Source organism: Notolepis coatsorum, assembly GCF_963971535.1.
Source record: "Notolepis coatsorum genome assembly, chromosome: 1".
Classification (NCBI taxonomy): Eukaryota; Metazoa; Chordata; class Actinopteri; order Aulopiformes; family Paralepididae; genus Notolepis; species Notolepis coatsorum.
The window spans coordinates 64,764,816-64,779,032 of NC_140165.1; the positions used below are offsets into that span (position 1 = coordinate 64,764,816).

The window sequence follows — 14,217 nt, forward strand, 5'->3', positions numbered from 1 at the left end:
GGTAAATAAAGGTTAAATAAATGCTTACTGCTCCCGATGAGCAGGTCGGCACCTGGCATGGTCGCCTCCGCCGTCGGTGTGCTAATGTGTGAGTGAATGTGAGGCATAAGCTGTAAAGCACTTTGGATAAAAGTGCATAATAAACGCAGTCCATTTACCATGTCGCTCTCTCTCTCTCTCGATTGCCCACAGCGCTGATGCACGCGGTGGTGTTCGGTAACGTGACGGCCATCATCCAGAGGATGTACTCGCGGCGCTCCCTCTACCACACGCGCACCAAGGACCTGAAGGACTTCATCAGGGTCCACCGCATGCCCAAGGCCCTGGAGCAGCGCATGATGGAGTGCTTCCAGACCACCTGGTCCGTCAACAACGGCATCGACGCCGGCGAGGTAAGAGGCTTGTGTCACAAGTTAATACAAGTTAATACAAATGGAATAACACTATATACATAATATGAACATTTGGATTTGTGTGTAACAGTAAAGTGGCCAGTGTATACAATAGTATTGCACATTGAGTATGTAGCAGTCCAGGTTCAATAGCAGCAGTCTACAATAGCTGCATTTTTATGTAAACAGTGTAGACTGGGCCCCGTTCCCCGTACCTGGATAACTGAGTTAGCCGGATAACTTTCGGTGAAGTCTGACTTAAGCCGGACTTTCCGGTTCCCCGAATCTGGATTGTCCAAATCACCATGACAACAGATCCAAAAGTTTGAGCCTGGTCGAAAGCAGGGTTTAAGTTCAAGTTAGCCGAATGAACCATCGCCACGCCCCCGCAAAGAAGTGACAGCCCGTTTCCTGAAATTATTCCCACAGTCTACGATCTGCATTATACCATTCTGAATTACGTTTTTGTGCTCCATTCTTCCAGAGGGGGCTTTTGAAATGTAAAATAGACCCAAAATGCTGATACTAAATTCACTTTGTCCTAAATAATGCACGTTATATATACCGTGGCGCTCGCTCTGTGCGATGTACACATTATGTGGTTATTTTAATTGTAACTGGGATTAAGATGTCTGATGAGATACGCTGTTTGACGGATTTGAGAAATTGAATGAGCCGTTGACGTCACATTAATGAATGAGGATAAAGAGATAAAACTTCATTCAAAATAAAGAATATTCTAAACACGGGTCTCTCGTTCATTAATGTATAAACAATGAATTTATCCCATCTGGCACAGTGGCGCAGCGGTAGTGCTCAATCCTGGCAACCCAGCGACCGGTGTTCGAAACCCTGTGTTTCCAATATAATTTTTTGGAATATAATATTAATGATTATACGCCAAAGTAGCCTAGTTTTAAGTTAAAATATTATAAATCTACATGCATTGAGGATGTCATTCTTTATATAGCTCTCAACGTGCACCAAATTGAATTATTCCTACATCGCAAAAAGAAGGAAAAGACTAGGTTTCGAACCCCGGTCGTCTGCGTGAAAGTCAAAAGAAGAACCCGTTACACCACAGTGGAGATAAGTAAAAGATCGACCATACATCAATCAATGGGAAGAGAGCCGTATCGTTATTCTGTATAACAGTTTAACTAATTATTTTCGCTAGCAAGATCTCATTTGATTATTCAATCCAGCAGGCAAGTTTAAAGAAATATAATCTGATTGATTGAGGTAATGAGGGACTTAAAATTAGCCTATAGATAACGCATTTAACTTGTCGGCGAGGCGATTGAGCCGTACTGCAATATGTTAATAAAGTTCTAAATCAATTAATCAATCAATGCCGCTAGAGAATCAGGATCTCTGCTATCGATACGTGCTGGCTTTTCAACTGGAGCGGCCGCGCGCACTTATCCTGGGTCTCAAGTCTGGCTTGAGTTAACGAGACTGAATCCACCTTCGAGGAACAGGAAAATCCCGGCTTCAAACATCGGGTTAACTGAATCTGGATAATGACATCTTGATCGACTTAGTTGAACCAGGTACGGGGAACAGGGCCCTGGGGTTCTCAACCTTTCTGCTGCCAAGGCACCCCTGTGTCCAATAAAATATCCCAGGGCACCACGATAAAGACTTTTCCGGTCCTGTCATTTTTGCTACAATGATGACAAAAGTGCTTGCTTTCAAAATAACGTTTATTTAACCCATTGAAACCGGGAAACACATTTGTGTGTATATGCAGGCTATATAATGCATTATTAGCAGGCGTTTCAGGTCTAAATGTATAAATAAATATAGCAATAGTGTGACCATTTCTCAAACAGAAAATCATGTATTTTTTTTTAAATACAGAAAAAGATCACACAACATGATAACAGTCTGGTTTAGCATGAGAACACAACATGATAACAGTCTGGTTTAGCATGAGAACACAACATGATAACAGTCTGGTTTAGCATGAGAACACAACATGATAACAGTCTGGTTTAGCATGAGAACACAACATGATAACAGTCTGGTTTAGCATGAGAACACAACTTGATAACAGTCTGGTTTAGCATGAGAACACAACATAATAACAGTCTGGTTTAGCATGAGAACACAACATTGCAGCTGCACTGTTTGACTGGGGCAATCTCAGCGGTCGAATTGGTACTGGAAGGTACTGAATTGGTATTGGTAACTGTAACCTGTTTCGATGGACGAGTTAAAAACTTGTCCATTTTGTGTGAAAATTCAGCTTTGCGGTTCACGTTGGAAATATTATTCTAGTGAGGTGACGATTGATTATGACATCACATCCCTGCAGAGTGCCTTTTACTGTGTATCTGTTAAATACAGTTTTCATTCATTCATTCATTTACATTTTTTATCATAATAATTATAACACAGCGGCTGATACACTCACTTGTTCTGCAAGTAGACCATCGCCGTCGGAAGCGTGTAATTAGCACTTTTCAGAAGCTGTGTGGTCCGGTCTTGAACTTTCCATAACGTGTCTCGATAAATCCATTTGATTAGATCCAGCACTGAATGCATTTAGTGATTATTATCACGCCGACGATTGCGATAGCCGATTTGCATTTCCTTGATAACGGACATAGGACCCGTGATGTCACACAAATGCGACTGCTCTGGAAATGCGTTGGAAAATCTGTTGGTAAAAGTAATGACGCCTGCCGCGGACGTTAAGTTGAAGTTTCTATAATAACTTTACGAAACGTGTGATCGATTTCTTTTTTAGTTCATGTTATTAGATTAGGCAATTATTGTATACACATGAAGCACTAGATAGACTATTTTGTTTAGTTAAATAGTTGCAGGGCTGTAGTTAACTTTTTTTGCACATAGCACTGGTGCTACAGAGGTTGATAGTTTTGTAGCACAGGCCAAAATCTTGTAGCACAAGTATAAAACGTGTTATATTTGTAACAGTCACAAATGTGCCTATTGTATTTGTGTTATTTAGTTGCAATTGTTTTATGTTGCATGATCATGCATACATTGTATTGTATCTTTTGTTTAAATATCAACATCATCTGTCTGTCCACCCTCAGTACATTGACTATCAATATAATATACTCGTCTGACTTCATCATATCTTTTCAAACGCACTCACACAGAGGGAGAATGCCCCCCCCCCCCCTCCTTCCCAGTCCTCCTTCCAAGTCCCCACTCTGTTGTTCTCTGTCACTCTGAACAGGGCTTTAGCTTGTTGTTAGCTTATGCTAACGGGGCATTAATTCCGGTCTTAAACACGACGTGGTGATAAAGGAATGGCAAGGATTGCAAAGCATGTTATATGCATTTGACCCGTTGCGGAATAAAACAGCAGGGATTTGTTTTGGGTCGCGAAAACACTATCCTTGCTCTGAGTCTGTTGCAATGTCCGCGTTCCAGACAGACGCTACTGCTACTACTGAGACGGCAGAACGCTACTGCTGTGTGGAGATGCATTTTATTGGCTGTGTGCTGTAGAGCGGATATGAGTCACGACACCACGGATTTTCAAAATAAGAGTATCATAATGACCTGAATGTTGCTAGCTGTCGGAGCCTAGTTATTATAGCTGGAGCTGCGCTTGGGCAGAAATGAGACCCGCTACAGGATTTTCAAAATAAGACTGTTGTCATTCTATATTTTTAAAGAAACATTCCCAGGCATCTCGCGGCACCCCTGGCAGCTCTCCGCGGCACCCCTGTGTGCCGCGGAACCCCTGTTGAGAACCGCTGGTGTAGACAGCAGGTAAGCAGGTTGAGAAGCCTGATGGCTTGGTGGTAAAAACTGTCCTTGAGTCTGGTGGTACATGCAGCCCTGATCCTGTATCGATGCTGGGTGGCTGTGGTCCTTGATGATGTGGTGTGCCCAGGGCCGCCTGGGAGAAATGCGAGGCCCTGTGCGAGATTTAAACGCGAGGCCCCCCCCCCCCCCCCCCCCCAAAAGGTAAAAAATATATATATATATAATATATATATATTTTTTTCATACAGTCAACATATTCTTAAATAATAGCGCTGCCCGAGGCTGGGTGGCTTCTTCGTTCCGAAGGTTGCCTATCACTCTCCAACCCATTCTGTCCCCACTTCTTCTCTCCAACTCCGTGACTCCGCCTCTCACTCCACTCCAATCACAGACATCGTCTACCCAGCCTCTTCTTGGTCTTCCACTTCCTCTCTTTCCATCCACCTTCCCCATCACCACCTTCTTGAACATCTCCCCGCTGGATCCTCTCAGAACATGCCCGCACAACTCCATCTTTCTCTTTTTCAACCTCTCCAGCAGCTGTCCTCCTTGCATATCCGCTCTTCTCAGTACCTCCTCATTCTTGATCTTATCCTTCCATGTTATCTTCAGCATCTTCCTCAGTGTCCACATTTCAAAAGAGTCTATCATCCTCTTTGCCTCTTCATTCAGCGTCCATGCTTCTGCTCCGTATGAAAAGACTGACATAACATACGTTTCCAAAATCCTGGTCTTCGTTTTCCAACTTATGTTTCTTCTCAATAATTCTTTATGGTTCCAGAATGCGCCCTTTGCAATTCCGGTTCTTCTCTTAATGTCCATGTTAGCTCTTCCACCTTCACTGATCCAGCTTCCAAGGTACATGTACTCCTTCACTTGTTCAAGTTTTTCTCCATCCACCTGTATTTTACAAACAGTTCCTGGTGTTTTTTCAATGATCATTACTTTAGTTTTCTTTGTGTTTAGTGACATTCCATAGTTTTTGCATTCGACATTCAGCTTATTCATCATGTCCTGTAGATCTTCTTGACAGTTACAGACTATAGCAGTGTCATCCGCGTATCTTATATTGGTGATGTTCTCTTCGCCAAGTTTTACTCCTTTCCCTCCTCTCAGACCTTTTTTCATCAGTGATTCACTGTACATATTAAAGAGTACAGGGGACAAGATGCATCCTTGTCTTACACCCTTCTCCACCGGGAAGTCTCTTGATTTCTCCTTTCCTATTCTAACATTAGCCTTCTGCCTCCAGTATAAGTTGGCAATTATTCTTCGGTCAGAAACTGGTATTTTGAATTCTTCCATTGTTCTCATCAATGTTGTATGTTCAACTCTGTCGAAGGCCTTCGTGAAATCGATGAAGCAAATATACAGCTTCTTCTGTTGGTCTATCGATTTTTCACCAATGATTCTGAGTTGGCAGATTGCATCTCTTGTTCCTTTTCCTTTGCGAAAACCCATTTGGCTATCCGAGAGCTGATGTTCAATTATGGGTTCTATTCTGTTCTTGATGATTTTCAGGAGTACTTTTGATGCATGAGATATCAAACTGATAGTCCTGTAATTGTTGCATTCTGTGGCTTTTCCGGTCTTTGGGATCGGAATGAACATTGATTTTAGGATACAGTCAACATATAGCAAGAGAGAGAGCGAGAGAGAGCTCCCGTTCTACAGTCAATATACAGTGTACAGAGAGAGAGAGAGAGAGACACATTGGAAAGAAATTGAAATGCTATTTGGCCCTAAACAGAGAGTACACAGTGGCAGAATACCTGAGCACTGTGACTGAAGATCCTTGACTAGGTACAGACTCAGCGAGCACAGCCTAGCCATCGAGAAAGGCCGCCATAGGCAGACTGTGTGTGTTAGAAAGAGAGAGAGAGAGAGAGAGAGAGCATGTGTGTTTGTGTGTTAGAGAGAGAGAGCATGTCTGTGTGTCGTGTGTGTGTGTGTTAGAGAGAGAGCATGTATGAGAGAGAGATAAGCAAAGATGAGCCCCTAAAGGATATTCAACTTTTAATGGAAGAACAAAACAGAAGGAAAAGATAACTTCACAAAGGCAACATGAATATACATAGATCCAAAAGGACAAAGATCAACACTTAAATCCAAAGAGAAGAGGGTCTATACCAGAGAAAACAAAGTAGCAAGGAGCCAAGGGCCGACATCAGCTAAATAGGCTAACTGCAAATAGAGTAGCCAGGTACTGACACCAGGCCACACACAGCTTTGGCCAACGCTACCCAAGCTACACAAACGACCAAGACAATTCACACACAGCACATGTCGTATCTCCAAATGTTGTGAAGTAACATATGTTTTGCCTGGAAAAAAACATCGTTATTAACAAAACATTCGGGAGGGGAAGGAAGGAAGAGTGGGGTAATGTCCAATGGACATCTTACCTGCACCAAGGAACGCAGGGCGAAAGGCCGCAACACAGGTCTCCACGTTGACGAAAGGCCTCTCGCTGGCGGGACAAAAAGAAGCTATGGCCGGGGCCTTGTCATGGTGCAGGCCCGACTACATCTTCTGTCAAAGATGATGTCGTAGTCAGAGTGCCAGGGCCCCCTGCTATTCTCACGGCTAATGCCAATGGTCGTAGCACAAGCTAACAGCTAACTCTAGGCTAACTGATAGCATCAAACTAACGTTCCCAGCCGAGCGCAGCCGGCAGCTAACATCGTAGCTAAACAGCTAACTGGCTAACAGTTAGCTCAACCCGGCTATCGCTAACCATTAGCTGATGCAGAAGCAAGCTATGCGGCTACCACTGAAAAACTGTACAACGTGAGAAAAGCAATACAGGCCAACACTTCAGACAGCCGCTGTGTTTTCCTCTTCTCATACGAAGAGAGAAGGGAAAAAGAAGGCAATACACGTCCCACTACAGAGTGGTGTTTACCATAGCGGTGCCGGCAACAAGTCCAGGCCACACACCGTTAGCTACTAGTACTACAACAGCTAGAGAGAGAGAGAGAGAGAGAGAGAGAGAGAGAGAGAGAGAGAGAGAGAGAGAGAGAGAGACCGCATTAACTCACTGTTTAGTTGAAACGTGGTCCAGGAGGGCTTGATAAAGTGTATATGTCCACTGTCCCACAGTCCCAGACTGTTGATGTATATCCACTGTCCAGATAGCTTATTGTTAGCACAACACAACAATACTGTGATGTTACTGTCTTTGCCCATTTTCGCGTCGAACAGCCTGCAAACTACCTGCCGTTCTATCGCCCTGCTCTAAGACAAACTCTAACCTTAACCAACTTTGAAAGAGTGCCTAAGCTTAACCGTCGAAAGAACTTGCCGTCACGCTCTAAGACAAACTCTAACCTTAACCAACTTCAAAGAGTGGCTACAGTGTAGAAACTGACGTCGGCCAATCAGAGAGCGTCTCCGAGAAATGCGGCTACGGAAAGTATAGACGCTGCTTGCTTAGATGATATAGACCGCTTGAAAACGCGCCCGGCTTCCATCATAATACATCATATTTCAACTCACAGCGCGTTACGCACTGATTGGCTGCGACGGATACAGCGATGAAACCAGTGCACGCCCACTGTAAGCGCTATTGCGTCTAGCCCGAGAGAAATGCGGCTACGGAAAGTATAGACGCGGTATGATTCTTTATCAGACAGTAACTTCCTGTTAATGAAAACAATTATTTATATTTGATATATTAACGTTATATTGTGCATTGGAAACACAAACATACTTCAAATGAGTAAATATTATTAATTTTAAACATGTTTATTTTATTTCTAGGGCCCAAAAAAAATAATATATATATATTTTCTTCTTCTTCTTCTTCTTCTTCTTTTAACCAGGGAGGGCGGCGCTCTAGCGCCCACTATCGGCCGGCCGCCACTGGTGTGTAGGCTACTTAAAATGACTACTGTCTGTGTTTACAAGTCTGATAGCCGAGGGGACAAAATATTTAGGGTAACGGTTGGTCCTACTCAACAGAACGTCATAACGGCGGCCAGAAGGCAACAGCGAAAACCATCTGAGACAGAGCTTGGAGAGGTTGATTACTTCTGCATGTCTTTATGGCATGTCTTCAATATGAAATGTCACTCATAGGGCCGGGACAACCTCTACTGTTCATTCAAAGCTGTATTCAGCCTCTTAACAGCACACAATTACCATTCCTTGGCTATAGCTCTTCTTGATGCCACATGCGAAAGGCCATATTGTTTAACTCATGCTTGATTGCTGCAGCGTAGATGGTAGCGCTAACATTAGCTGCTCCGTTAGCAACCTCCCAAAATATAAATACAATGACGGAAATTGCAATGAATGGCTACAACCAACAGCTAACGTACGGTTATGTATATAACCATAGTTATATGAGTGTAGTGACGCTCTGCGTCTATTGCAATACTCTTCATATCCAGTATTGATACTGAATAAATTCTCACATGCACTTTTACATACCATCATCTGTCTGGCCACACCCCCATCCGCTCCCTATATAAGCAGGGGTGTGGCCATACCATCAGCTCCTTCCGAAGTCTTTCACCACAAGGCAAGATCACGGGGTCCTCAGTGAGTCCGACCCAGAGCGTCACTACACTCATATAACTATGGTTATATACATAACCGTACGTTATACATCGTGTAGCTCCGCTCTGCGTCTATTGCAACACAGGAGCTGAGCAGAGCGGAGCCCGACAAATGTACCCGCTGAGGCCCCCCACAACCATCAGAACCGGGGAGGACCCGAGCCCCCCGAACCCCCCTAGCGGAGGACGGGAGGGTGTCGGATCCGACTGCGTGAAGAGGAGACTTCAGCAACTCAACGCACAGGGTGAGCAGACCGTGGGGCGTACCCACAACTACACAAACGCACAACCCGCATGCCACTAGGGAACGAACGGAAGGAACAAACCCCTGTTACCACCCCTAACATCACAGGGTCAAGAGCAAAAGCCCAACCCCGTGGCAAGGCCGTAGCAGCGGAGCGCGAAGGAGGACCCAGACCCAGAAGGGACCCCCCCGGAAGAAGGGGGCCTGGAGAGGCCAATGACGCCACAGCATCTAGACCTCACCAGGCGGTCACTAGTGACACCGCCCCCCACATCGCCAGCATATTCGGACAGGGCCCATCCAAGAGCAGGCCCTTCCCCCCTACAGCACGCCGCCTAGCTCACTAAACCTGGTATACCCAGGCAGTCACCCATCCAAGTACAAACCAGGCCTGAACCTACACAGCTTCCGAAATCGAATGAGATTGGGCGTGTTCAGGTTGGTATGGCTGTAAGCTCGAAGCACTCAAAAGGCTACACCCACAGCGGGAGCAGGCAGCGCACCGGGGAGACGACCCCCAAAAGAGGTCGATCCCTCAATCCAGGCAACAGGCCACTCGACCTGAGCCTGGAGCACTGCGGACTAGACAGCCGCCAAAGGGGTCTGCTGAAACAGCACCCCGGCGGAAGGGGCGTATACTGGCATTGTTGTGCACCATGTCACAGCCTCCACAAAAAAAACCTCGACTCTCTAGAGGGGCCGAGGCAGAGAAGGCTGACATGATTGGCAGACGTCATGAAAAGTGCGGGGGCACACTCACAAGTAGACAGGGCCAAACCCGGCCTACCCCGAGAGTTGACTCCGGTACCAACACATCAGGGAATCAACCACATCCTTGGTTCTAACATGAGACGGTTGTTCCTATAACCCCTCAAGAAAAAACTTCAAAACACAACTGCGGGTATACACTGGCTATACCGCAGTACAAGTGTTTCAGTTTTCAAAAAGGGGTTAACCCAGGCCTACGGGTCGACGAAAAAACTATTTCGAACCGGGCCCGGCGGACCGGGATGTACACAGGGCTGCCAGAGGAGTTCCATAAGAATCACCTCAACAGCCCCCTCCCAGCCATGCTTAAGCAGAAGAAGAGAGGGGCGAAAAAGAATGGAGAAGGACCAGGCTCCCTTAGCACAGCGCAAGGTACAACACAACATGGACCAAGCAACAATGAGGGGTAATACGTAGTAACACAACCACGAATATCTCCATAATGTCAAACCCTGCAACACCCGGGCCGACCCGGCATTTTCCCCCCCGAAAAAAGCACAAGTCCCTCAGGGTCCCAGAACAGCAGATCTGCGCCCCGGCGGACAACGGGTTAACTGACCTGGACCGGCGTGACCAGAATCAGTCCTGTGGCCTAATCACGCCGCCATCCCCAACCCTTAGGTGAGGGGTAGGTACGCGTGTCGATCCAAAACATTATAGAGGGCGCCACCCAGACGGTCCCTTTTGTACCGCGCTCGGTGGCCCACCCCAAAGGTGTGAGACCCCTCTACCTATGCTTTGATCTATTCCGTTAACATCCCCCAGATATGAACGAGAATTCGTCATGACAAACCTAGTAAACTGGCGCTCGGAAGAGACAAACTCCATCCCAGTTGCCCCATAAAAACGGCGTTTCAATGATGAGCAACCAAGGCGCGCAAGCCCATGCGTGGTTCCTATCAGAAACACCCAGGGACAGCACTATGTACACGTCGAGACCCAAAACATATCAATGGATAGTCTAACACGACACCAGATACCGTTCCTCCAAGCCGCTTGGGAGAACGACAAGAAGCCGCTTTTTTATATATATATTGTTTACAGAAAAAAATACGGACATGGGTCCCATGTGACGCAGCTGAGGGAAAACAACACCCCGTCAACCATGCTCCATAAAGAGGGGACGGGGAGCGACGTACCCTATGACGGGGGGAAACCCATGACTCAACAGACCATTAAGGCGAGGAGTCAGGGAATCCCTAAACAATACCCCGTCAACCTACTCCATAAAGGAGGGGACGGGAAACCCCCAGAGAGACTTCCCACGTGAGCAACAATTTGAAAAGTTTATGTAACATTGAGCCACGTGACCAAAAGGCTCAAGCTACATATATATCGAGCGTAGCATAACTCTTAAAGGGGAACTATTTTACTATTTCTTTCACTATTTGGGCACTTTTACACAATTCCTGTGAGTCTATGGAACACCTCTGTAATATATATATATATTTTTTATTCGTTGTTTTGTATTTCTAATCAAGTCCTCAAAAACAGCATTTTTCTACCTCAAGATCTCGAGCCGTTTTGAGGCTGGGCTCCAACCACTGTGTGCAGCTCATCTTGTACCTGATGCCACACAGCCACATTAACATGCAGCGGTGTCTCTCTGACATCACAAATCATCACATTTTCAAATGACTCAGTTCAGTGAGGGTGAATATTGTGAGAGGAGAATTGGAAGAATGCGCCAATATGAGAATTAGAGACATAGATCATATTAATATAAGTTCACATAGCTAGGAAACAATGCTAAACACTCAAAAAGGCAATTTATAAGATAGTTCCCCTTTAAGTTCCTACGCACCGCAACACCAACTTGACAATAACAGAGAACCACACATGGGGCCTGTAAAGAACTCACGGAAGTCAGCGACCAATAGAAACGTGCCCAGTGACGTATTCTATGGCTGGGGGAATCCCATGACTCAACCGACCATGATAGGCGAGGAGTCAGGGAATTCCCTACCCCCCCCCCCTCACTACCCCGTGCCGCACTGACCAATCACCGCGGTAGGACCGAATGATAGAGGGCCAAACCCCCAGACTAATCAGAAAAGAGGGAAGGAGGGGTTTATTCGGTTACCCCCACATGATACCTTATGTAGCCAGCATGCTAATGAAACAGCGTATATCCTAACAGGATAAGCTAACCCAACGCATGCTAGCCACAGACGACAACACCTCTGCGAACAGGGTTTATAACAAGGCCAAGGTTTATGTGTGAACACGACACCAGTGTTTTATGTTTCAAGAAAAAACACAGAAGGTCGAGAGAGAGAGAGAGAGGTCTATAAGACTGTGGTACAACTACACACACGAGTACTTCTGTAGGCCAACACTACAGTGTTGTGGCTCAATGCCACTGTTTCAACGTAACAGAACACACAACTAAACCTTCACCACTATAGGAAGAAACATAATTCTTCAGGACGAGGAAGAAAAAAACCTTTCGACCGAGTGTTAGCTACAGGCCTTGCTAAGGACACATATATATGTAGCGACCAGCTAAAGACTAAAAGTCTAGCTCTCCTATCAACCCCACAACTAGGCGAAGGTTCTACACATCGTATCCCCAACATATGTAGTGAATAAACACACAGTTTGTAACAAAAAATACAGTCCCTCCTAGGAAGGACTTTTTATTTACGTACAAAATCATATTTGGGGTGGGGAAGGGAACAGGGGTAAACAGGGGGGGAAAGTCACTTCAGCGGCGCCTGCCACGAGCAGCTTGTTGCTTGCCCCCACGGAGCGCTTTAGGCCCGGAGGGACGGTACTGGGGTGCCTGGTCACGACGATCCCTACCGTCACCTCCGGGCGTGGGTTGGCTGGCTGCGGCGGTCGAGGCACCCTCTTTCCTCCTGGCTTTCTTGGATCGAAGGACCAGCAGTGGCGGTGGTGGTGGCGGTGGTGACGGTTGCGGGTCCCCGACGACATGGCCTCTGTTGAACCCCACCGGCGACATCGTGTGGGGGGAAATGGGGCTGGAGCACCGCACGCTCCTCCTCCATGTCCTTGCAGGCTGCCGTCATCAGCTGAATCGCCGACTCAAAGAGCCCAGCATCGGAGAGGGGGGCCGTGAGCAGGGGAAGTCTCTTCTTCTCCAGCACCCGCGCCTGCTCCAGCCAAAGGTGGCGCTGGGACAGAGTGGCCAGGGCGCGTATCTTCCCGGCGGCAATTGCCTGCAGCTGTAATAGATGCAGGATGGCTCCAGCCGCCGGGGCGTGCAGGACTTGTTGTTGTTCGTCCGGCACCGTACCGCCCGCCATCATCCCTGACATAAAGTGCGCTAGCTGCGCAATGTTGGACGTCGCAGCTAGGCTTTGAGTCGAGGCGATAAATGACTGGTCACTCTAGTTGGCCAACTGCCTAGCCGATTTCCCGTAGGGAACCGGCTTCCGCAACGGCTCCCACACCACCTCAGGACAAATGAGAGACACCATCGGTCTATCAAGCCGAGGCACCCCTTCCTTCATTCCCTCGACCAAACCCGCCACCCGCGTGACTTGCACGTAGGTGGGGGTAAGGCCAGTGACGTGGGAGATCACCTGTCCCTGACGCACGTAGGCCTCCATTGAGGGGAAGAATGGGCAGACAACGCCCGTCTCCCTCACAGGACGACGTTGCCATAGATGACCTATCAAGTCATCGGGGACAGGGGCAGGCATTGGCTGCGGCAGCGGCACGCCATTAGCGACGGGAACAAGGCACATAATTCCCCATGCGCACCGTCCTCCACACAGCTTGCGTCCCTCACATACGAGAGGCTACCACTCACTGTAGTGCCACCATCCGATGTGGCTGATAGTAGGGCATCTCGTCGCCGAGTCGGAGGTTCTAACCCAACACCGGAGTACGAGGGACCCCAAGGAGACATACCACCCCCTGCCACACCCTGAGGGGGAGAGTGATGCGTTCCCACCGGGGCGTCAAATAAGAGCGCCTCTGCTCCCACCATGAAATCCTCCGTTTCCATCGGCCACGGAGAAGCAGAAGCACCCTCATCTGGCTCCAGCAGCTCACCAAAACCAGGCCGGTCGCCTCTGCAAGCCACCCTCCTACGACGGGAACGAGCAGAGGCGAAGAGCAGAGGAGCCGTCAGCCCATCGGCCGACCGCCCCTCGGCGGCAGGAGAACCAGAGCAGGAACCAGGCCATCTCACAGGAGACGGCCTTGGTACACCAGCTCCTCGGAGAGGCAAACTATCCACCAGACGCCGATCGGGTATGACTGACTGCCACGACCGCGGAGTCAGTCCGGCCCCAAGATGCACGGCGGAGGCGGCAATGGAGAACCTCTGGTGAAGGGTGACGTTGCTAGCGTTCAAACCCCTCAAAGAAGACATTATAACTTAGCCCTTTTCTCTTAAATTGTGAGAGAGAGAAAAAAACAAGAGATAATGTCAACGCAGCTCCGACTTCTTCAAAAAATCCAGCAAACTTCAAAGTGTGGTACTTTGCAGGCACTTGAGGTGGTGAAAACTGAAGAAGGAGCTGAT

At 47.4% G+C, this 14,217-nt stretch overlaps 1 protein-coding gene across 1 annotated transcript in view; it reads left to right on the top strand.

Annotated features, from left to right (window-relative positions):
* The window catches only part of LOC311235920 (voltage-gated delayed rectifier potassium channel KCNH8-like), a gene marked incomplete at its 3' end in the record, with an annotated part of 374,679 nt that overhangs the window by 188,536 nt on the left and 171,926 nt on the right, over positions 1-14,217 (top strand). Inside the window, exon 8 of the mRNA XM_084323448.1 lies at positions 193-392. Coding sequence (XP_084179574.1) covers positions 193-392 — 200 coding nt within the window. The remainder of the gene's footprint in view (positions 1-192; positions 393-14,217) is intronic.